General features: G+C 40.5%; 1 protein-coding gene across 1 annotated transcript in view; it reads right to left on the bottom strand.

Annotated features, from left to right (window-relative positions):
* LOC122562603 overlaps window positions 1-23322 on the bottom strand; it is a 242224-nt gene that overhangs the window by 57951 nt on the left and 160951 nt on the right. The window contains exons 18-19 of the mRNA XM_043715583.1: window positions 19604-19678; window positions 5187-5252 (exon numbers count right to left, since the gene is read on the bottom strand). Of these exons, the coding sequence (XP_043571518.1) occupies window positions 5187-5252; window positions 19604-19678 (141 nt within the window). The remainder of the gene's footprint in view (window positions 1-5186; window positions 5253-19603; window positions 19679-23322) is intronic.

Genomic DNA, 23322 nt, shown 5'->3' with positions numbered 1-23322 from the left:
AGTCAAAGTGTGACTTGGGTTGATGTTAAGTAACAGATGGTCAAAGCTCAAAGGTATACATGAGAGTTGAATGAAAAATCTGTTCCATAAAGCAATTATCCAATGTATGTTAGATCTCCTCAGTGTGAGCAGTAAGACAGCATGCTAAGCTGAGAACTGATGTTTCACCTGTAAGGAATATTTGGGCTTTGAACAATGCGAAGGAAGAAGATAAAAGAGATGGCTTGCATCTCTTTTGCCTGTATCGGGCAATGCCATTGGAAAGGGATGGAGTGTTTGGAGTGAAAGAAAATTGCATTGTGATCCTGTGGGAAAAGATTTGCTAACCCACGATAGGCCCACAAAAGCAAATTGGCTAAATTGTACCAGGACACCCAGAATTCCCAAGCAGCTCACGAACTGGGTCAGACAGCACGCAGACAATGGAATACGCTTTAAGCTCCCATGGACATGACAGAGATCTCAAAGCCCTAAGGGCAGTTTCACAACCCAGCAACACCAAAGCCACACAAAGAGCAGGACAGACAGACAGGCACCACAGGACAATGGAAGCACCTCACCACTTCAGAAGAGACTTTAACACCTACCTTTGAAGATGAATGGAACCATGATACTGTCAAGATGTTGCATTGTGTGAAGGAACAGGACATTCATCCGATAAATTGTTTTCCAATTAGCATCCTTGCAAGTAAATTATTCCATTTCCAGAAACATTGTAGTTTCCCATTTCTTAATCAGTGTCATTGTGCAGGATTACTATAAAACTGGTCTCATCCTCAGCTCTGGGAGGAGAATTCAAATTCTCTGTGCAGGCTGTCAGTTCTGTGTCAGCTGGTCTGTTTTCTTCTCCAGCAATATAGTTTGCAATAAACTGTTTGTCAATTTCACTTTGAGCTGTGTTTTGTGATCTCTAACCTACTGGGCAAATTTCTCCGACAGTTTGGCATTAGTCAGCAGGCCCTTTTTTTTTCTCTCTCAACAGGGTGAGCGAATCTCACATTTTAAATTTAACCTGATTGGTACCTGGCGGCCAGCCCTGTCCAGCGGGTTAGACCAGAGAAAGCTGGATGACTGCAGAGGGTGGCCACAATTCTGATTTGTGGCGAATTGGCTTTACCTACTGTAATTTGGAAATTGAGTGGTGACCCTGGCCTGGGAGGTGGGCATTTAGCTCCTAAATAGCTGCCAGAACTTGGCCTGAGGAGGTAGTCTGGTAAGCGGCTAAATTAATTTTCAAATTTAACTAATTGGCAGCTGGCTGCTGCTGCAATTTGGAATGCGAGTAATGACTCTGGTCTGTGGAGGTGAGCATTTGGCTCCTAAATTGTTAACTGACTTTTAAGCTGCCATGTCTGGGCCTGAGGAGGTCGTCTGGTGGAAAAGTAAGTTAACTGGCAGCCGGTAATTCGGTACTAAACAGTGTTGTCTGGGCTTGTGGAAGTAGTCACCTGTGCTAAATTAATTACCTGAAATTTTACAACAAACCTTAATTTGGCCTATGCGTGATTCACCTTGAGTCAGGACTGCTGCCACGAACCTGTTCTAGCCAGGAGAAAGTCGGTCGGGCAGAGAAAGTTAGGCACAATATGTGGAGAGACCGCTCATCAAATTCTCGCTTTACTACTGACACATCCAGCTGGAACAAAATTGACTTGGGACCAGCTGTGTTGTCCTGTCCTGTGGTTTCTATGTGTTTGTTTTGGGTGTGTCTGCTTGTTCTGTGCTTACTGAGTGCTGCTTTGTCAATTTCAGGTGTCCCACCTGGTTGTGTTTGTTCAGGGCTGAAGTGTTTGTTTACTTTGTGGTCAGCGATTACACACTTGAGTAACCTTTATTGCCTAGTCTGTCAATCACTCACTGCCTGTGTTCTGTTAGCTCTCTACCTCTGTTTTTCCTTCGAAACCTAATACAACACTTAGAAATCATCCCAAGACGTCCAGGACGCCATGGGTGCACGGACATTCACTGTCTGCCAGGAGATGCCAGCTGTGGGAGCTGGGCAACCCCAACCATGTGGTGAGAATGGCCCAGGGCTGAAAATGAAGAAGAGTACCCTGAAAAGGCATGGCAAATACGTTGACTGCAAGAACAAGGTGGAAAGGCCTGTACCTGATCCTAATGACCCGGACTACTGTGAAACTGGAAGGATGGCCCGAATGGACACATGCCACTGGCTGCAAGAGGGCTCCACAACCAATGACCAGGGACCACACAGAGGAAGACACCTGTCCGATCACCCAGGATAGATCCAACTGCTCGTGACAGCCATCACCATCAGCATCCTCGGCCTGATCTGTCTGACCAACACACTGTGGCTTGCTGGTGAAAAGGGACAAGTGGCAGCACATTTCATAACCTGCCGTGACTTACAGGCCAACACCTTCCTCAAAATGGACCATTGGTATGCCCAGCGATTTAATCAGACCCGCTGCTGGGTCTGCACTAGGGTCCCTGTCCACCCTCACAGGGGCATTCCCTTAGCCTCAATCCCTTTAAACATCTCTGACATGGCAGAGTAGTGGCTCGACCCACGCAGATCCCCTGAAGTTACCACACTGGCCATGCCCAACTATGGGGACAACAGCCCAGACCGCTGGAGGTCTGCGGGGTACCGCCAGGACAAATTTAAAGGGCGGTTTTACTCAGCCTGCAACCTCTCCCATGAGCCCCCAGCCCTGACAATTGCTGATACTGACACACACGGGCCACCTGCGGGATCCATCTGTTTAAAAAGCACACAGCCATCCGGATGGGAGGCTGGCTGGAGCCGGTGCACTGACTCCCTGCTCCTAACTCCTGCAGTATGTCGATCCGCTGCAGAAGGCAGCATTTTAAACCTACAGGTCCTCAATAGGACCAGCCAGAACACCACCTTCCTCACCATCTGGACAGGGTCATCTCTGGACCTACAATGGCACCTATTTTATCTGTGGCCACAAGGCCTACCCTTGGTTGCCGGTATCCTGGACTGGGAGCTGTTATGTCGGGTACGCTGTACCATGTATCACTCCCAATCCCCTCCCTTCCCAAAGCCCATGACCTGCAGTAGATGAGCTCTTGTTGCCATTGAAGCAGCTCTCTACCTGATGTCACCCCACTCTGCAACCCTACAGTTACAGGTAGAAGCCCACTAACTCACAGCCGTACTGGAGGAGGTGGCAAACTCCACAGCTGACGCACTCGCCCAGCTGTCGCCATCCGAACAGTGGCTCTGCGGAACAGGATGGCCCTGGGCTACCTGCTCGCTGTGAAAGGGGGCACAGGGGCCCTTATTGGTGCTGACTGCTGCACTTACATTCCTGACCCCAGTGAAAACATCACAGACCTGGCCCAACATATCCAGCAGGCAGCTTCTGTCCTGCATGACCAGAACACCCGTTGGGACCTATGGGACTGGACAGCCTCCTGGCTGGGGTCATGGGGCACAGCCCTACTGCAGGGACTGATATCCCTCATTGCTATAATTGTCGTCCTTATAGTGCTAGGCATGGCCATCCAACTGTGTTGCTCACATCTATGTGCAATTCTCTGCCCCCCTCACTACTCAGCTAGCACAGATCCACTGGGAGAACATCCCTGCCTGTGGGGTAGCCTCTGCTGGGCCCGACTCAGACACTGAGAGCTAACTGTCCAATACGGAACCCCCCCCCCCCCCACCTGACAATCCCCCTGGCTCTGGCGACGTTGCCCCTTTCACATCCCTCCTCTAAGCAGAACAAAAAAAAGGGGAATTGTGGGAAAAGATTTGCTAACCTACGATAGGCCCACAAAAGCAAATTGGCCAAATTGTACCAGGAAACCCAGAATTCCCAAGCAGCTCACGAACTGGGTCAGACAGCATGCAGACAATGGAATACACTTTAAGCTCCCATGGACATGACAGAGATCTCAAAGCCCTAAGGGCAGTTTCACAACCCAGCAACACCAAAGCCACACAAAGAGCAGGACAGACAGACAGGCACCACAGGACAATGGAAGCACCTCACCACTTCACCTACCTGTGAAGATGAATGGAACCATGATACTGTCAGGATGTTGCATTGTGTGAAGGAACAGGATATTCATCCGGTAAACTGTTTTCCAATTAGCATCCTTGGTAACATCATGATATAGTTGTGTAAATAATGAAAGATGATCCAATGGATACAGAAGCTGCTGGGATGGAAGGTGAGGGCAAGAAGAACTTTATGTAGTTCTGGGTGGAAGGGAAAGGGGTGAAAAGAGAAGTACAGTAGGGGAATGGACACAATGAAGGATCCTGTCAATCATGATGAAAGGGTCTTTGTTTGAGGATAAAGAAAAACATTTAGGAAGCCCTGAGGGGGGCGATGTAGTCAAGGCATCTGTACAAGTCAATAGGCCTGTAGGAAATAATGGTCAATAGTGCAGAAAGGAGTAAGAAATAGACATTATAAAGGTGAGGGACTGTGGAAATTGGAAACTAAGTTGATGAAATTTTCCAGTTTTAGGGCAGTTCCTGCTTAATTTGGAGAAGTTAAGTGACCCTGGGTCAAATCCTCCATAACAGCACTGTGGGTCTATCTACAGAACATGGATTGCAGTGTTTCAAGAAGGCAATTTACTACCCGAGGGCAACGAGGAATGAACAATAAATGCTGGCCTAGCCAGCAATATCCACATTTTCTGATTAAATAAAAAAATCCTATGAGTTGCATTGTGGATCTAAATGAACCATGAATAGGATTGTGATGGCTGAACCACGCAAATATCCCAGCAACTAAGAGTAATACGATTTCACCATGTAGAGATATTGCAGTCACTAACACATTCTATTCACACAGACTAATATATTTTCTGAGGCAAAAGTGGGTAGTGCAGATGCTGGAGATTAGAGTCAAGAGTAGAGTAGTGCTGAAAAAGCACAGCAGATCAGGCAGCATCCGAGGAGCAGGAAAATTGATGTTTTGGGCAAAAGCCCTTCATCAGGAATGAGGCTGGGAATGATTTTTCCTGCTCCTTTAATGTATTTTCTTAGTTAATCCAATAGGTTAGAAACAAGTCTTGGTGCTTTGTTTTAAATATTTTTGTTCAAAATTGTGAAGAGAAAAGTAAACTTAATATTTTAAACATGTTTATGCTAATATTGCCAATTGTGATTTCTAGTATATCAAAGCAAGAGACAGGAGATGTAGTGAGATCTTTAAGGAAAAACAAGTAACTTTTACCTGATTCCATGGTTTGAGTGCTGGCATCATTAAGTAAAGCTCTGCTCTGCTGAACATAATCTTTATCTATATTAGGAAACAGCATATATGAATGAATATGTTGTGAAATCAATTTTTGCAATCATTTGTCCAATTGATTCTAATTTGTGGTAATAGTAGATCCAATTTTTCTAGCTTATACAGTGTGCTATTATTATTATTATTATTATTAATAAAGCACAATCCATGGCAGTTAGTTTGTATTTGATACCATGGGTCGTTTGGCATTGATGTCAGTTATGTGGGATGGTTGGAGATTTCAAAATTAAGTTGTAAAAGAATATCAGTTCTACTGTCCATAAATTTAAATGCTGTAAACAAAGTACTAGACATGTGAGATACCTTCTACTCGGCTTTATACCTCTTTCAAAGAGATTCCCAGAGAAAGTCAGATATCTTGATCAGCAAAGTATCAGCCAAGTTCAGGGCTACCTCAGTTGATAAAGTTGTTAGGCAGGCTTTGAAGAATCATTGACTGCCTTTAAGGTTTATGCACAAAGTGGATGATCCCAGACATGGGTGAAATAGTAATTGTTTTGTTTTGTACTTCAGAGATAGGTGAAGATGACACCAGCCTCAATGTCTGAACTGGAATTTATTTACAAAGCTTTTAAAAATCCACATCACAAGCTTCTAACTTTCTCTTTCAGTTTAGTTTCTTTTTCTCAATAGCCACACATGGGAAATAGTTAATAGACATGCACAATCAAACAGTGAACAATTGAATACCATGCTTCAGAGGTTGCAAATTTGCTTCCAATAGAGTTCGTGTGTAGGTGGCTGGCCGCAGGGTTTATGGAAGTGGTGGTGGATGACCAGAAACTGTTGAAGCTGCCAGATGCAGAGGCCTTTGTCAAACCAGTACTTTGTTAAAGTATAAAACCAGCCCTTCAGTTCTCCTCCTTCCCTCACTGCTCATACTCCATCTCTGCCAATACATGCCTACCATGTGCTGTCACTCATTCCTCCAAATCCTCTCATACTCTCCAATGTCAACCTATGCCCCTGTGCTCATCACCCATGGCCTGCCATAGAGTTGATGACAATGTAATGCCAACTCATGCAATCCATGATTTGCCTATGGTCCTTTTCCCTCACATATATCAAGACAACTCACTTGGTATCCACAATGACAGACATCAGGTCTCTTGCTGAGATTCAACCATTTATTTAAGTGTCTATACATGAATACACTATTTTAAAAACTAATACTTCTGTTGAAAAAAAACCTATTCACTACATTCAGCTTTTTTTCATTATTGATAAAAATAAGCATTGGGATACATTGTCCCACTTTAATGAGCTTACAGCCAATTGGTACTTTCAACCAAACTGTGAAATGACAGGCATCTCACTATGAAAATGCAAAGTTCTGAAATCACTCATCTAATACTTAAACTTTCAATGATAACCCTCAGGCTCTTGTCAACACACAGGGTAAAAGCCTTTTTAAAACACTTTAGATAGTATTTTAAAAAATATTTAAAAGGCATAAGTTTTAGATGCCTTAATAGCTTGACAAATCTTTTTGACAATTCTATTGACACTTGCTTTTGACAATACCATTGTCAGTTCCGTTGGACAGATATACTGACAGCTACTTTTGACAGTTCTACTGATGGTTGTCTTGAAAGTTCTAATAAGTTTGAAAGTTTCAATAAAGTTCATAGTTACATTGAGTTTATACATTATTATGCAAATTCATGTCTACTTTTAGCAGCCTTTGCTAAAAAGAGACGTGACGTTGAAGTTTTTCAGCTCATACACAACAGATCTGATATGCAAGGAAACAAATATTTGTAAAGGACAAGCCATTTTATACAACATGAGAATATGGAACTGATTGGTTAGATTATAGTTGGCATTGAGATGAAGCACAAATTGTTAACTTGTCAATTTTAGTTAGTTGAACAAAGACTCAGATCAGACAGGTAGAGTCTGTTTGGTCAGGTGATGCCATTCAAAATGTGGAGTTCATGAAAAAGGTGCAATATGTGAGCAAATTCCATTTGCCTACAAAGAGCAGGATCTAATATGTTTTTTTATGGAGAAAGTGAGGTCTGCAGATGCTGGAGATCAGAGCTGAAAATGTGTTGCTGGAAAAGGGCAGCAGGTTAGGCAGCATCCAGGGAACAGGAGAATCGACGTTTCGGGCATAAGCCCTTCTTCAGGAATTCCTAAAGAAGGGCTTATGCCCGAAACGTCGATTCTCCTGTTCCCTGGATGCTGCTTGACTTGCTGCGCTTTTCCAGCAACACATTTTCAGCTATGTTTTTTTATGGTCAGAATTAATTAGTGAATGTTATTCAATAGCAGAATTACACCTAACTTTGGACACAAAGTTCTGAAGTTTGCAAACACGGCTGGTTAAGCCTGAACTCCATGCTGCCTGCTGCGAACGATCAAGTAGATGTGTTGTTTGATACCTGAAATCACATTAGCACTGAAACACATATACTAAATTACTCATTGAAGTGTTAGGAAAAATGTGGTTTTGACTTGGTGATAGTGTCTGCTTCATGGAGAATACCATTCATATATTTACTACAAAGCAGCTGCTTGAGATGGATAGCTTTACCTGTTGCTGAAATTTTGAGACATCTGTCTCTTATAAGGGTAATCTGAGGTAGATCAGTCACCATTCTAGACCAAAAATAATGGCCACAGGCCCTTTCATTTGTTCACGTAATATATACTGAATGATGATCTTAACAATACAGCCATGATTATACAAGTTAGGTTGGATATGTAGTATTTTAGCATCAAGCTCAGATGATGAGAGAACATCTAGCACTAAGACTGATCTTGAGGTGTGTGGAACTATAGGAATCATAACATATGTATTGATCAGTGAACTTTGAGCAGAGAGTAATAGAAAATCCATTAGCACCTAAGGGAAAGCGAGCTGATTTGATTATTTAATTTCAATGGGGTAAACTTGTAATTTACATATTGAAGGTATGCAAGAGAAGGAGGTCAGCGGTCACTATTAAAAACACACTTCCGATTGTAATCAACAAAGATGTTAACAAGAGCTGGGTGGTCACAAATAATGTCAGGTCCTGTAAAAATGAACATGGAACATTAAATACAGTGTGCATTTTGTTAATACAGTCACAGTGGTTGACAGTTTGTACCAAGGATGTTGAGACCCTGAAAATATGTCTAGCACTCCCTGCATACAATGGAATATCCATCAAACTGACAGATTATTCTTTGTGACAGGAATGTTTTCAAGTGTTACAAAACCTGATACAAATACATGTAAACCCAACAAAAGGAGCGGAGTAGTTATAATCAACAATTTTTACATTAACAAAATGCACATGTGTTCAATAAGGGTATTAATTTTATATCAGCTGTAGTTGCCACTTCACACAAATACACAAACCCAAGGTCAAGATACAGAGGTGTTTGTTGGATTTCCATAACGATGGTGAAACAATTATTCTACGGAATTTGCCTTTGCCAAGGGTGTGTTATTGGGATGTTACTGTACTGGAACAGTTGCTATTTAATAGTGAAATAATCTATTATTCTGTTAAGGTTTCCAATATTGTTGAAGTTATATCAATTCTTCTTTTTTGTTGGCTTCTACTTTTTAACTGTAGGTTTAGAATAAGGTGTGTTTTGCTTAAAACTAAGTAGTAAAACTAATTGAATTACATCTGGAATGCAGCACCTTACGTTTTTGCTTAAAAATAAGAAAAAGTTAGGGTCTAGGCTATCTCCTTGAAAGGGTTTTGGTCTGGTCCACAACAGCACTCGCATCACTGTCTACTTCCCCTTATTATTTTTTCTTGTTATATTCTACACCTTTCGATCTAAGATCATTTCTTCTTATTAGAGTCATAGTCATAGAGATGTACAGCATGGAAACAGACCCTTCGGTTCAACCTGTCCATACCATCCAGATATCCCAACCCAATCTAGTCCCACCTGCCAGCACCCAGTCTATTTCCCTCCAAACCCTTCCTGTTCATATACCCATCCAAATGCCTTTTAATTGTTGCAATTGTACCAGCCTCCACCACTTCTTCTGGCAGCCCATTCCATATATGTACCACCCTCTGTGTATTCCATTTCATACTACCACCACCCTTTCCATTCTGCCTTTTGAAAAGTCACATAACCCTAAATATATGGTTTCCAGTTTTGATCTCCTTGTAACCATGTCTCTGAAATGGCAGTAAGAACATACCCACTAACCTCTATTTGTATTGTTAATTGATTTATTTTGTGCCTTTATGTGTTTTTAAGAAGAGAGCCACTAATTTCACCTTTTTACCATCTGATTCTTTTTGACTGTATTTGCTGCTTTTTTAATGTTTGTGCAGTTCATCCATTCCTGTCTCACTCACTGCCTACATAGCTAAACAGTAATACTGTCGTATCATTTCACTTTGCAAGTCTATGTATCCCCTTTTCTTGACTCTATTTCCCTTGATTTAGTTTAAATACTTTTCCTACTTAATCAATTCACCCAGACACTGGTCCCATATGGTTTAAGGGAAGCCTGTCCGACTGGAATAGCACCCTTCTACCCCAGTACTGGTGCCAGCGCCCCATGAACTGAACCCCATTTTTCTCACACCATTATTTCCTTGGAGGTTCTGCTTTTTAAGTGAGCTCCTATCTAAATCCTTCCAGCAGAACTTATTTTCTAATCCATTTCATAACTTTGAAGTCATGAATTCGACCATTCTTTCAACCTGCTCAATTCAAGAGAATACAAACTATTCTTCTAACTTAAGCCAGTAACCCTGAGGTCAAGGAGATATTGAGTAAAATTTGTAAGGTAAAGAAGGATTATCTGTTTAATCTGAAAGAAACAAACTAATCGGGTTATCAGATATATGTCTGACAATATGCACAACACCCTGGAATGGTGCTGATAAATGTCACGTTGGGTTAGAGGTGCAAAACTACATCCTTGTCTGCATTCATTTTTGTCCTCATATCAAACCAAAAATTCTGCCTCACAGACATGATTCCTCACAGACATTTGTACAGTTGAAACAAAGCATCTCTTCGAAAAGTAACAACCAGACTAATAGAAGGATACATTTCTATCTTATTACTTGTCTTTCATTTGAGAGTTGACAGTTTGTGCCTGGTTGGTCAATTTTGTGTTTAAAAGTTGCCTACTGTGGCACACTCTAGGATGACAACTTCTGCTACATTTGCTGCAGATGAAGACAATGCATTGGAAAGTGCAGGACTCACTCGCTTCTGTTTTCCCTGGGCTCTATTTGTGGTTGAGTTTTTAATTTCTCTTCACTGCTTTCAATGCCCTCCAGATGGAGCTCCCAGCCAACAGTGAGTATCTCTCAGCTGTCTCATGGCTCATTGGCAGGAAATAATGAATGGCAATCTGTGACCCATGGAGTTCCACAGGGGTTACTGCTGGGTCTGCAACTGTTTAAAATATATTAACGACTTGGATGAAGGAGGTGTATGTACTGTAGCTAAATTTGTAGGTGGCACTGAAATAGATGAAAAGGCAGGTTGTAAAAGGGATACAAACAGTTTACAGTGATTTGGAGGAGAAGGTGTTGAACTGGGGTGAACAAAGTTAAAAATCACACAAAACCAGATTAACGTCGAACAGGTTTATTTGGAAGCACTAGCTTTTGAAGTGCTGCTTCATCATCAGGTGGTTGTGGAGCAGGACCATAATTCAAAGAATTTATACCAAAAGGTCAGTGTCATGCAGCTGAAACCTATTGAACAAACTTAGATTAAGCCTTTCATCTTTTAGAATGTGTTTGCTAGCTTCGGTTCATTAATATTGTCTGAGCTGAGATGACACCTTTTGTTAGAAAACCTGAGGTTATCTTGAGAATGTGACTTAAAAGGAGTTCTGGGATTTATGTATTAATGAACTGAAGCTAGCAAACCCATGCTAAAAGATGAAAGACTTAATTGAAGTTTGTTTGATATATTTCAGCTGCATGAAACTGTAACCTTTTGCTAAAAATTCTGTGTCTTATGGTCCTGCTCCACAACCACCTGATGAAGAAGCAGCACTTTGAAACCTAGTGCTTCCAAATAAACTTGTTGAACTGTAACCTGGTGTTGTGTGATCTTTAAGTTTATAGTGAGATATTGCGAGGTTTAATAAATGTGCATAAAGTTGTCAAATGGAGTGTAATGTGGGAAAATATGAAGTTGTTCATTTTGAAAGGGAGAACAAAAGAACAGAGTACTACTTAAATGGAAAACAAATTGCGATAATGTTACCTAGCATGGTGATGAAATGTCTGAAAATAAACCTTCCAGCTTAGCGAACTAACTTACAACTGCAGGAAGCTACAACACAAAAAGATTTGGGAGTACTTGCGCATAAAACACAGAGAGCTAGCACATAGTTATAGCAGGTAATCAGGAAGGCTACTGGACACTAGCCCTTATTTCAAGGTGATTGGAGTATAAGAGTAGGGAAGTCTTAATGCAACTGGTGAGACCACATCTGAAGTACTGTGAGCAGTTTTGGTCTCCTTATTTAAAAGATATAATTTCATTCAAGGCAATTTAGAAAAGGTTCACTAGGATGATTCTTGGAATGGGGGCACTGTTCTATGAGCAAAGGTTAAACAGAGTGGGACTCTACTCACTGGACTTCGAAGAATGAGAGGTGATCTCATTGTAATGTACAAGATTATTAAGGGGCTTGACAGGAAAAATTCTGGGAGGAGTTTTCCCCTCATGGGACAGTTCAGGACCAGAGAACATAGTCTCAATTAAAGGGATGTCAATTTAAGACCGAAATGATGAGAAGTTTCTTCTCTCAGAAAGCTGTGAGTCTTTGGAACTCCTTGCCACTGCAGTGGCAGAGTTCTTGTGTATATTTAAAGCTGAGATAGATAGATTCTTGAAGAGTAGAGTTACGGGTAAGTGGATTTGAGAAATATTGGATCAGCCATTGATCCTATTGAATGGTGGGACAGGCTCAAGGATCTAAATGGTCTACACCTATTTCTACCTCTATGGTTTTATGACTTGTGGTATTTTCTGCCATGTTCATAATATTGCAGTTGTCCTTGTATGGTGTTATGGACCAACAGATAATGACCCAGTGGCCAGATTTTAATTTTTGGTTTAAAGCTATCATCCATCCAATGAATACAGCAGGTGAACACTGATTCGATTGGAATTAGCACAGTCCTGTGATTTAGTGATCTTGTCCTGCCAAGCGATGCTGAAAAATGTCTTAGACAGTAATGGTAGAAACTGTTCGCAGTCTTTATTTCTGCCTAGCATTTATCCTCCTGGTCTCAACTCCATTGCGCAACAATCTGAAGGAACAGGCTTAGTAGATTTGCAATTTGTTGTTCACAGACAGGTTGCTGTTGTTCCATACATTCTTATACTTTCTTAGAAGTTACAGCTTCAGCTTTAGTAACATGCCTTTTGATTTCAGCATCAAGTCACAAACTGGTGATTGTGAAGCCAACACAAGCAGCGATCACACTACTGACTCGATACAGGGTTAGGATGCAATTATTTATCATCTAAAGCAGAAAACCCATCCTTACAGCAAAGTCAGTTATCCTTCTTATTCTAATAAGAACTAGTAGTTTATTGTCTCAATTAATGGCATTCTCTGGTATTCTCCTACCGAATGCAGAAGCGAAATGGAACATAATTGCAGACATCAGTTACGATACTGCACTTTCTGCATAGGAAGCAAAAGTACAAAAATGCTGACTGGTCCAAGGTTAACATCACGCTAGTGGAACATGTCACTGAAGCCAAGATATTATTCTCATAAATTATAGGACAGGTTGACACAAGAAGACTCTGAATGCACCAACATTGCTTGAAGAATAGTCTAACAGACTGCTCGGCACTTCACTAATGACTATAATTATAATTTTGCCAAAATACCCAGATGTTCTTCAACACAGAGAATATCAAATGGATCTATGATGGGATCAAAAAGGCAATAGTTCCATCAGGAAAGAAAGCAATTCAATGGAAAACAAAGGTCGGGTACGATATCATCACCTGCAATAAACAGTTGGAGAGATGGGTGGAACATTACACTGAGTAATGTCTCTGAGTAAGTTTATGAAGAACATGGTCACTGAGGAAGTTCTGGTTGCCACTGAGAGCCTCACAGCACCAGGGACCTAGGTTTGATTCCATCCCCAGATGACTGTATGTGGTATTTGCACATACTCCCCGTGTCTGTGTGGGTTTCCTCCGGGTTCTCCAGTTTCCTCCCACAGTCCAAAAGTGTGCAGCCGAGGGGGATTGGCCTGATGATGGGCTTTTGCCTGAAATATCGACTTTCCTGCTTCTTGGATGCTGCCTCTCCTGCTGTGCTTTTTCAGCGCTACTCTAATCTAGACAATGCTAAATTCCCCCTAGTGTCCAGCGATGTGCAGGCTAGGTGGATTTGTAGGGTTACAGGGATAGGGTAGAGGGGTGGATCTGGATGGAATGCTCTTCAGAGGTTGATATAGTGGGCTGAATGGTCTTCTTCCACACTGTAGGAATTCGATGATCTTTTCCATGTCCACTCTATCTAGGCCTCTCAGTATCCTGTAAGTTTTAATCAGATCCCTCCTCAACATTTCTGTCTCTGCTGCAAGGAGGGGGCAAAAATCGTGACCCTACACAGGAACTAGGGCAACCTCAGTGACTGCAACAAATATTGAGGTATCTTTCTGCTGAGTACTGTGGGAACATTATCAGCGTGTGTTGTCGTTGTTTTGCTGAGACTGTACAAGTCTATATCTACAAGTCCACAGCTGGAATACCGTGAACAGTTTGGGTCCCTTATCTAAGGAAAGTTATACTGGCTTTGGAGACAGCCCAGAGAAGGTTCACTAGGCTGATAGCAGATGTGGAGGGACTGTTTTATGAGGAAAGGTTGAGTAGCTTGCGCCTATACATATTGAAACATAGTAGAATGAAAGACAACCTTACAAAATTCTTATAGGACATGACAGGGTAGATATGAAAAGCTTGTTTCCCCTTGTGGAAACATCTAGGACAAAAGAGTATCACCTCAGAATAATGGGTTCACACATTTAAGACAGAGATGAAGAGGAATTTATTCTCTCAAAGGGTTGTGAATCTGTGGAATCTTTTATCGCAGAGGGCTGTCGAGGCAGCATCATTAAGCATATTCAAGGCTGAGGGAGACAGATTTTTAATCAGGGGAATCCAGGCTTTTGGGAAAAAGACAGGAAAGTGAAGATAAGAATTATTAGATCAACATTTATACAGGCTGCTTCTGAATATTCCCACATTTCTATCTGCAAATCTCAGATAACACTTGTACACACCAAGTGTATTTTGTCATCTCATAATCTAAGGCTCCTCATAAAGCCTGGCACAAACAGCATGAATGTTTCTTGTCAGCCTGCTTTGCTTGAACAATGTCTAATTTTCTTTCAACCACCTCATTTGCCTAGTTATTTTTAAAAGAAATTTGAATAAGTCTTAGTCTCCATTTTGGGAGAGCTTGCACAAACATAAACAATCTCCCACTATGACTTGAATTGGACTCAGATCTTCCCTTGTCAGAATGTTCCCAGAGTCCATTTTTTTCTGGTTTCTCTCTCCCCTTCTCTCTCTTTTTCCCTTTGCAATTCAATTTCCAGCTTCTTAAATGCTCTCTATCTTTCAAGTTTGGGGTCGGGGAGTCCAGAACTAGAGGGCATAGGTTTAGGATGAGAGGGGAACGATATAAAAGAGACCTAAGGGGCAACTTTTTCACGCAGAGGGTGGTATGTGTATGGAATGAGTTGCCAGAGGATGTGGTGGAGGCTGGTACAGTTGCAACATTTAAGAGGCATTTGAATGGGTATATGAATAGGAAGGGTTTGGAGGGATATGGGCCGGATGCTGGCAGGTGGGACTAGTTTGGGTTGGGATATCTAGTTGGCATGGACAGATTGGACCGAAGGGTCTGTTTTCATGCTGTACATCTCTATAACTCTAAGTTCAAGTTTTCTTACTTCCATTTTCTTTTAAATCCTTTTTCCTGCCTTATCATTTCCTTTTTTACCGCAAGCAGTTTAATCTGCAATGTAATTTTCACTTGCTTAACTGACTCATTCTTTGTTTTTCCGATTTCAACTGTTGTGTTCTGACCTAAGTCATTAGCTTCCTAGCCCTTACTTTTTACTTTCATTGTAAATTTTTTTTGCCAATTCAATTTATCTATTCTTGGCTTTCCTTTGCAAATCATTCAGGTATAAATTTTCCACCTCCAGAACAGGCATAGCAGTTGACAAATCCTGTTTTATATAATCTGTTGTATTTCCTTTTATCCTTTCTGATTATCATTATCAAATTCCAATTAAATATTGTCTACAATGGGAATCCTGGATGAGACCCCACTTTTATACAACACTTGTGGCTGAAGAAGTCCACTGTCAGTCTAGTCTCTCACTTCCAGAGTCACAAAACAAAATAAAAATATATTTATTTACTGAGATGGTTCATTAAGTTATTTATTGCTATCAGGTTTTAATTAAAAAAGATATATAGACTAAGTTGCTTTAATAAATGCAACAACTGGCTTAATATGAAAACAAACTTATTCAATTGAGGTGCAATAAACAGCAACTGCCAGTAATATAGAAGTATAAGTGTTTATCCATCTGAATAACACCAAAACATGCACACAAATTCACAGACCCACACACATCAGATTTAGTATAAAGAAAGATTTTTCTGCATTGATTGGCTTCTGATAAGAATGATACTTTGACTGATAAGTTATTTTTAAATGTAGGAGGATGAGGCACAGGGTGTTCTCAAGTTTTCCATTGATGCTCTGGCACTTGTAGTCAAATAATTAATTATGCATGATTGTCGCTGAAATCTCTGGAAGACACAGGAAACACAATATTGAGAAGTTCCTGAAATCACTATTGCAGAAGAACAAAAAGCTTTTACCTGAACTCAAGAGATTCGGTTCCGGAAATTAGGAGAGGGCCAACCTGGGCAACCATTTCTCACAGGCTTCTTGTTCCCCAATTAATTTAAGGTACCAAAGCATCTACATGCAGTGGGCTGATCAACCTCAGCAGGAGTCTATAGTAGATTGTCACCAGTCCGATATTTCTAAGAATCCTTATTTAAAAACCATTTGACTGTCAAAAGTGGCCTTTCAGTGACCTCTTTTAAAGAAACCACTCCAGGACTTTGATGAAATATTAAATATGAAGTATTTGTAACACCAATTTTTCCAAGGGAGCTGTACATCTATGTAAAGGAAGTAGGTTTGAAGGAGCACCTTAAAGGAGGAAAGATAGAGAGAGACAAGGAGCTTAGGAGTGAATCTCATAACCTAGGGTCCATGCAACTGAAGGCATGGCTATCAAATATGGAGCAATTAATGTTGGGGACATGCATGGGGCCAGAATTAGAGAACAGTCATGATCCTTGAGGTTTGGAAGCATTTACAGAATTGAGAGGGGCAAAGCCATGGAAGGATATGAAAACTAGGATGAGAAATTTCAAGTGGAGACTACCTGTAAGTTAGTAGGCCTAAGAGTAATGGATCAACAGGAATTGGTAAGAGTGAAGACATGGGTAGCAGAAATATTGATGCATTCAAGTAAATGGGGAGTAAAAGATGGAATGCCAGTTAGGAGAGCATCGGATAGTCAAGTCTGGATGTTAGAAAGACAGATAAAAATTTCAGAAGCAGACCCACTGAGTCAGGCAGAAGATGAGCTATTTTCTGGACATTAAAAATAGCATCCAGCAGGCTCTGACCTCCCTCTCTTGCTCAGCACTCCTCTAAAATTGTTTGTGGACTAGAACTGAGTGACTGAAAGTATGAAGTGCAGGTATAGCTCCAAAGCAAAAATAAAACTTTTACCTAAATCAATGCTTGGAGATCTTATACCTATATTAGTATCATTCCTATATCTGGATTAGTGGTGCTGGAAGAGCACAGCAGTTCAGGCAGCATTCGAGAAGCAGTAAAATCGACGTTTCGAGCAAAAGCCCTTCATCAAGAATTCCTGACCTGCTGTGCTCTTCCAGCACCACTAATTCAGAATCTGGTTTCCTGCATCTGCAGTCATTGTTTTTACCTCATTCCTATATCTGGTAAATGCTTCATCTGAAATAATAGATAAGGAAGTTATCAGCATTTAAAAATAGCTGTGCACTGAACAAATCAGTAGTTTATTCTCTAAGACAAATGTGAAACACAATCTATATCCATCAAATGTTTAGAAGAATGCTATTCTCACATTATTTACTTGGATAATATTCTGACAAATTGTGCCATATTAGAATCCCTGCTGTTTTTCTTAATCTTTTGTCATTTTTCTTTAAACTCTGATTTTTGAGTTGAAGGTGCCCGTTAGACTGTGAACATCAATTTGTTTCTAAACAAAGGGGAATCAATAAACTAATCATTGTTAATAAATCCTGTCGTAGTAGTTAATTGAGGTTGATTGTTGATTAAAGACCTCTGTAGACTTTTCAATTCCAGAGACGAATTATGCTCAAATGTTGGAGTATATTTTGATGTTACTGGAGCCATTACAGGGAGGCTGGTGCCAACCAGTGTAACAAAGAGAATATTGAAAGAAACAGAAAGAAAAAACAAAGTTTGAATTTTTTATTGTCAAAAGAATTATGGCTGCCAAAGCTGCAGTTGGGATGGTTTGATTGCTGTCTGCTTATTCTTCCATCACCAATTTATTGCAAGTTCAGAGATTAGAATCTCAATTATAAGAATTAAAATAATATATCACAGAGCCTACTAGAGCTATTTGCATTGAATGGTGTCTTCAAAGATTAAGCAAAATACAATCCCACATGCTTGTGATATGATGCATTATTGAAGTTGCTTAACTGAACTGGCCAGTTACATCTCTTTTATTTTTATTTTTAATTTATCTCTTAAATTACCTTGCTGTTTAACTTTGTTTTCTTAAAGCTACTAATTCCTTTAAGCTTTATACTTGGTGTTGCTATCAGTTATTCACAAAGTGTGGTTAGGAACCATTAGGGATGGAAATGTGTTGCTGGAGAAGCGCAGCAGGTCAGGCAGCATCTAGGGAACAGGAGAATCGACGTTTCGGGCATTAGCCCTTCTTCAGGAAAGCCCTTTCCTGAAGAAGGGCTAATGCCCGAAACGTCGATTCTCCTGTTCCCTAGATGCTGCCTGACCTGCTGCGCTTCTCCAGCAACACATTTCCATCTCTGATCTCCAGCATCTGCAGACCTCATTTTCTCTTCTAGGAACCATTAGGGTCAATTTTGAGGGTCAATTAGTATATTAATTTTATTGTGTTGCGAATACAAAGATAGGGAGGCTGATTTGATTTGGTTGCTTGACTGCATAAAGTCATTGAGTCACACAGTGTGGAAACAGACCCTTTGGTCCAACCAATCCACGCTGACCGTAGTTCCTAACTAAACTGATCCCACTTGCTTGTGCATGGCCCATATCCCTCCAAACTTTTTCCACTCATGAACTTATCCAAATGTCTTTTGAACATTATAACAATCATGAGAAAATACATAATTGACAATCCAACAACAATTTCGTGGTCACTAGCTTAGGAAATATTAATTCTTTAACCTGACAGAACAAACTACTAATGTTATCATTCTTCCAACAATTCAAGACTTTTAAAGGAATAGATATTATTGTATAATTTACAATGTACAATTAACTCAGTCAGAATAAGAAAGCAATATCTGTAGAAGGAGGACAATGACCGTTGACAATGATTAATTGCAGACATTGCAGTAATTAGAACTGGGCATCTCCAGGAAAATAACACTCAACCTTATGGATGGACAAGGTTCTATATATGATTGTATACCAGGATAGTTATGGCTTGAATGTCCCAGGCTAAAAGTTACAATGATACATTTCACTGGAATACCAGCTAGAATGTATGATTTTGTATATTGGGCAAGAATGTGTCGCAAGCAAATTGTAGACCCTTAATAAACACTCCATTTCACAGTTAGGTCCTATCTTACCAACGCATATGTTGAGGTGCCTGCTATGATATATTTTGTGCTATTGAATCATCTACCGACAACAATTATACTGAAAATGTAATTGGATAACTGTGAATTATAGACATTTAGAAGTGAATAGGAAGAAACCCCCTCTTTGATTTGAAATAAGAGAAAGTGACTGCAGACTTGAAAAGAAGCATGCAATTATCCATGGAAGAAAATGGAGAAAAAAAAGGGGTAGACCTCTCTCATATAGAGAAATTCCTATACATAATGTGAGCTGGAATATGAAAGGATTCTCATTGAGCAGACAACCAACTCAGGGTGAAACTTCCTCAGTCACATTTCTAAATACTGACCAAGTAATGACTGGGGACACAATCAAACACAGAAGAAAAAATTGTAACATTTACCTGATTCAAAGGTAGGAAGCCTTGTTTCTTTTGTTTGAACAATTGCATCACTTCTTTCTCTATGAATAGATGTATCTGAAACAAAAAGGTTAGCAGTTAGGAATAGCACTGAATGTATCAGTTCTTGCTCTAAGAATTATTTTCAAGCTCATACAGATTTTATAGTAAGAATAAAACAAAAGAAACATTTTTTTCTTGCTGACATTTATTTCATAATCAATATGCAATATTATTTGACTAAGGATGATTAATAAAACAAAATCAGGGTTTACAGTCACTTTCAACCTTCCAAATCATTTATTTTCCTAACAACGATCTTTTACTAGTCTTCTGCTTTTCAAGATGGAAATATGGATAATCCTGAATTATCTGTGACATTGTTTATTTCACATTTCTAAGTGGCTTAAAGATCCCTTAATCTGTATAAAATTGATTTTAAATAGTGCTATATGCCTGTGATGCACATTTGTGTTTTATAAGGTGCAAGAAGGTTGATACAGCTATCATCTTCGTTGCCACATTCAAGTGTACTGTTGCTTGAAGGTAATACCATTATCCAGCATTCTGAAACCGTCGTTATCAGAGAGCCTTAATTTAATTCTTCATCAACCACATAGATGTTACTATTGTCAATGACTCGTGTGGTTGAGTCTCATGTGAAACTTCTGCAGATGTACTGCCAAACTATCTGTGTTAATGCATACTTGGATAACTGAAATACTTGGCAGCAAGTTTAACTTTCCCCAACTACATTGAGCATATCAAACACATTGAAAATCCAGTTAAAGCAAATTGAAACAAGAGTCAATTCAGTTCGTAATCTTTAAAAACAAAATTACTTGACTTGTGAAACTGAATTTCTAACGCTGATTCACCCAAAGTTAGGTCCTTTTCCTTGCGATTTTGTACTTACCTCTCCAGCTTCTTTTTTCCAACTTCAGAGAGCAATACCAACATGACAGACTAAAAATACACAAACTGCTTTCCCATTGTCTTCTTCTTCTATGCTTAAAGTGAACATAACCTCTTCCTCCCAAAGAGTCCTCCCTCACTCCACCCATATACATTTCTTTTTCTTAAGATTCTAAGTTGTCTTCCATCACCACAAAAAATTTGCTAGTTCCAACACTGACTATGATTTTAACACAGTGACTGAGGCAATGTACAAAAGGGCAGGGACCACCATCTCCAGAGGTCTCAAAGGATCTTGCTACTGTAACTATGAAATAACAATATTTGCACAAACATGTTCTCTTCTCACATAAATTACCTACTGTGTGCTTCTGCTTACAATTGCATCTCTTACTGCTATAGAGAGGAATTGCTGTTTTTGCAGCTGATTTAATCTTGTATTTAGTCTTGATGCTTCACTAAGAAAGGCCAGTTTAATGGAGTAGTTGAACCTTGATGTTTCCTATTAGTTTCATATGTTTGTACGTTCCCAAGGTTTTGAAGAAGTAACAAAGAGGATTGATGAAGGCAGAGTGGTGGACGTGATCTATGTGGACTTCAGCAAGGTGTTCGACAAAGTTCCCCATGGGAGACTGTTGAGCAAAGTTAGATCTCATGGAGATGGAAATGTGTTGCTGGAAAAGCGCAGCAGGTCAGGCAGCATCTAGGGAACAGGAGAATCGACGTTTCGGGCATTAGCCCTTCTTCAGGAATGCTAATGCCCGAAACGTCGATTCTCCTGTTCCCTAGATGCTGCCTGACCTGCTGCGCTTTTCCAGCAACACATTTCCATCTCTGATCTCCAGCATCTGCAGACCTCACTTTCTCCTCATAGATCTCATGGAGTACAGGGATAACTAGCCATTTGGATACAGAGCTGGCTCAAAAGTAGAAGACAGAGGATGATGGTGGAGGATTGTTTTTAGACCGGAGGCCTGTGACCAGTGGAGTGCCACAAGGATCGGTGCTGGGTCCACTACTTTTCATCATTATATAAATTATTTGGATGTGCTCATAAGAGGTATAGTTATTAAGTTTGCATATGACACCAAAATTGGAGGTGTAGTGGACAACGAAGAAGGTTATGTCAGATTACAAAGGGATCTTGATCAGATGGGCCAATGGGCTGAGGAGTAGCAGATGGAGTTTAGTTTAGATAAATGAAAGGTACTGCATTTTGTAAAAGCAAATCTTAACAGGACTTATACACTTAATGATAAGGTCTTAGGGAGTGTGCTGAACAAAGAGACCTTGGGAGTGCAGGTATATAGTTCCTTGAAAGTGGAGTCACAGGTAGTTCGGATAGTGAAGAAGATGTTTGGTATGCTTTTCTTTATTGTTCAGAGTATTGAGTATAGGAATTGCGAGGTCATGGATATTGGTTAGGCCACTTTTGGAATAATGCGTGCAATTCTGGTCTCCTTGCTATCGGAAGGATGTTGTGAAACTTGAAAGGGTACAGAAAAGATTTACAAGGATGTTGCCAGGGTTGGAGGATCTCAGCTACAGGAAGAGGCTGAATAGACTGGAGCTGTTTTCCCTGGACCGTTGGAGGCTGAGGGGTGACTTCATAGAGGTTTATAAAATCATGAGGGGCTTGTCTAGGATAAATAGACAAAGCCCTCTCCCTGGGGTGAAGGAGTGCAGGAAGTGCATAGGTTTAGGGTGAGACGGGAAAGATATAAAAGAGACCTAAGGGGCAACTTTTTCACGCAGAGGGTGGTACATGTATGGAATGAGCTGTCAGAGGATGTGGTGGAGGCTGGTACAATTGCAACATTTAAGAGGCATTTGGATGGGTGTATGAATAGGAAGGGTTTGGAGGGATATGGGCCGGGTGCTGGCAGGTGGGACAAGATTGGGTTGGGATATCTGGTCGGCATGGACGGGTTGGGCCAAACGGTCTGTTTCCATGCTGTACATCTCTATGACTCTATGAGGCTTATCTTGCTTACTTGAGGGGTCATATTTTGGTTGCTATATGCAATTAAGTTTATATCAATACTTGATTGTCTATGAGATTTCTTAATAAATAGTTGAATTGAAGGCATCATTCAGTGATTTGCCTACACTATCCAGCATTTAGTTTAATATTTTCGTGACTTCCCTGGCTATGTGACTTACAGGAACACTGGTTCCAGCAATGTTCAGGTGAAAACTGCTCCATCTGTACACATCCCACTTTCTCCAGTACTGATGCCAATGCTCCATGAACTGGAACATTTCCTCCACACCAGTTATTGTGCCCTGCATTTATTTCTCTAACGCTATTTGCTCTATGCAGATTTTGCAAATATTTCTGATAGGATATGGGCTGGGTGCTGGCAGGTGAGACTAGATTGGGTTGGGATATCTGGTCGGCATGGATGGGTTGGACTAAAGCGTCTGTTTCCGTGCTGTACATCTCTATGACTCTAATCCTGAGATTTTGATCTTTGAAATTTTGTTTCTTAATTTGTACCAAACTCCTCATATGACAGAACTTCCTTTCTGATCTGCCTATGTTTATGAGCACAGAAAGTTGCTTTCCAACCCCAAGCAAATGTCCCAAATCCTGGTACTGGGCCAGACAACACAGCTGTTTGGACTTACTCTCTTTACTGCAGAGAATGGAGTCAATTCATCTGACTATACTATCTTGTAATATATCTACATTTTATTTGCTCCCACATCACTTGGACAATTTTTCAATGTCACGATCAAATAATTCATCCATCCAGTAGCATCTATTCTCATTCAAACAAGCTGAAAGAACCTCAGAACTGTTG

Source organism: Chiloscyllium plagiosum, chromosome 25 (genome assembly GCF_004010195.1).
Source record: "Chiloscyllium plagiosum isolate BGI_BamShark_2017 chromosome 25, ASM401019v2, whole genome shotgun sequence".
NCBI lineage: Eukaryota > Metazoa > Chordata > Chondrichthyes > Orectolobiformes > Hemiscylliidae > Chiloscyllium > Chiloscyllium plagiosum.
The sequence above is the reverse complement of the archived record's forward strand: the minus strand, read 5'-3'. Positions and strand labels throughout refer to the sequence as shown.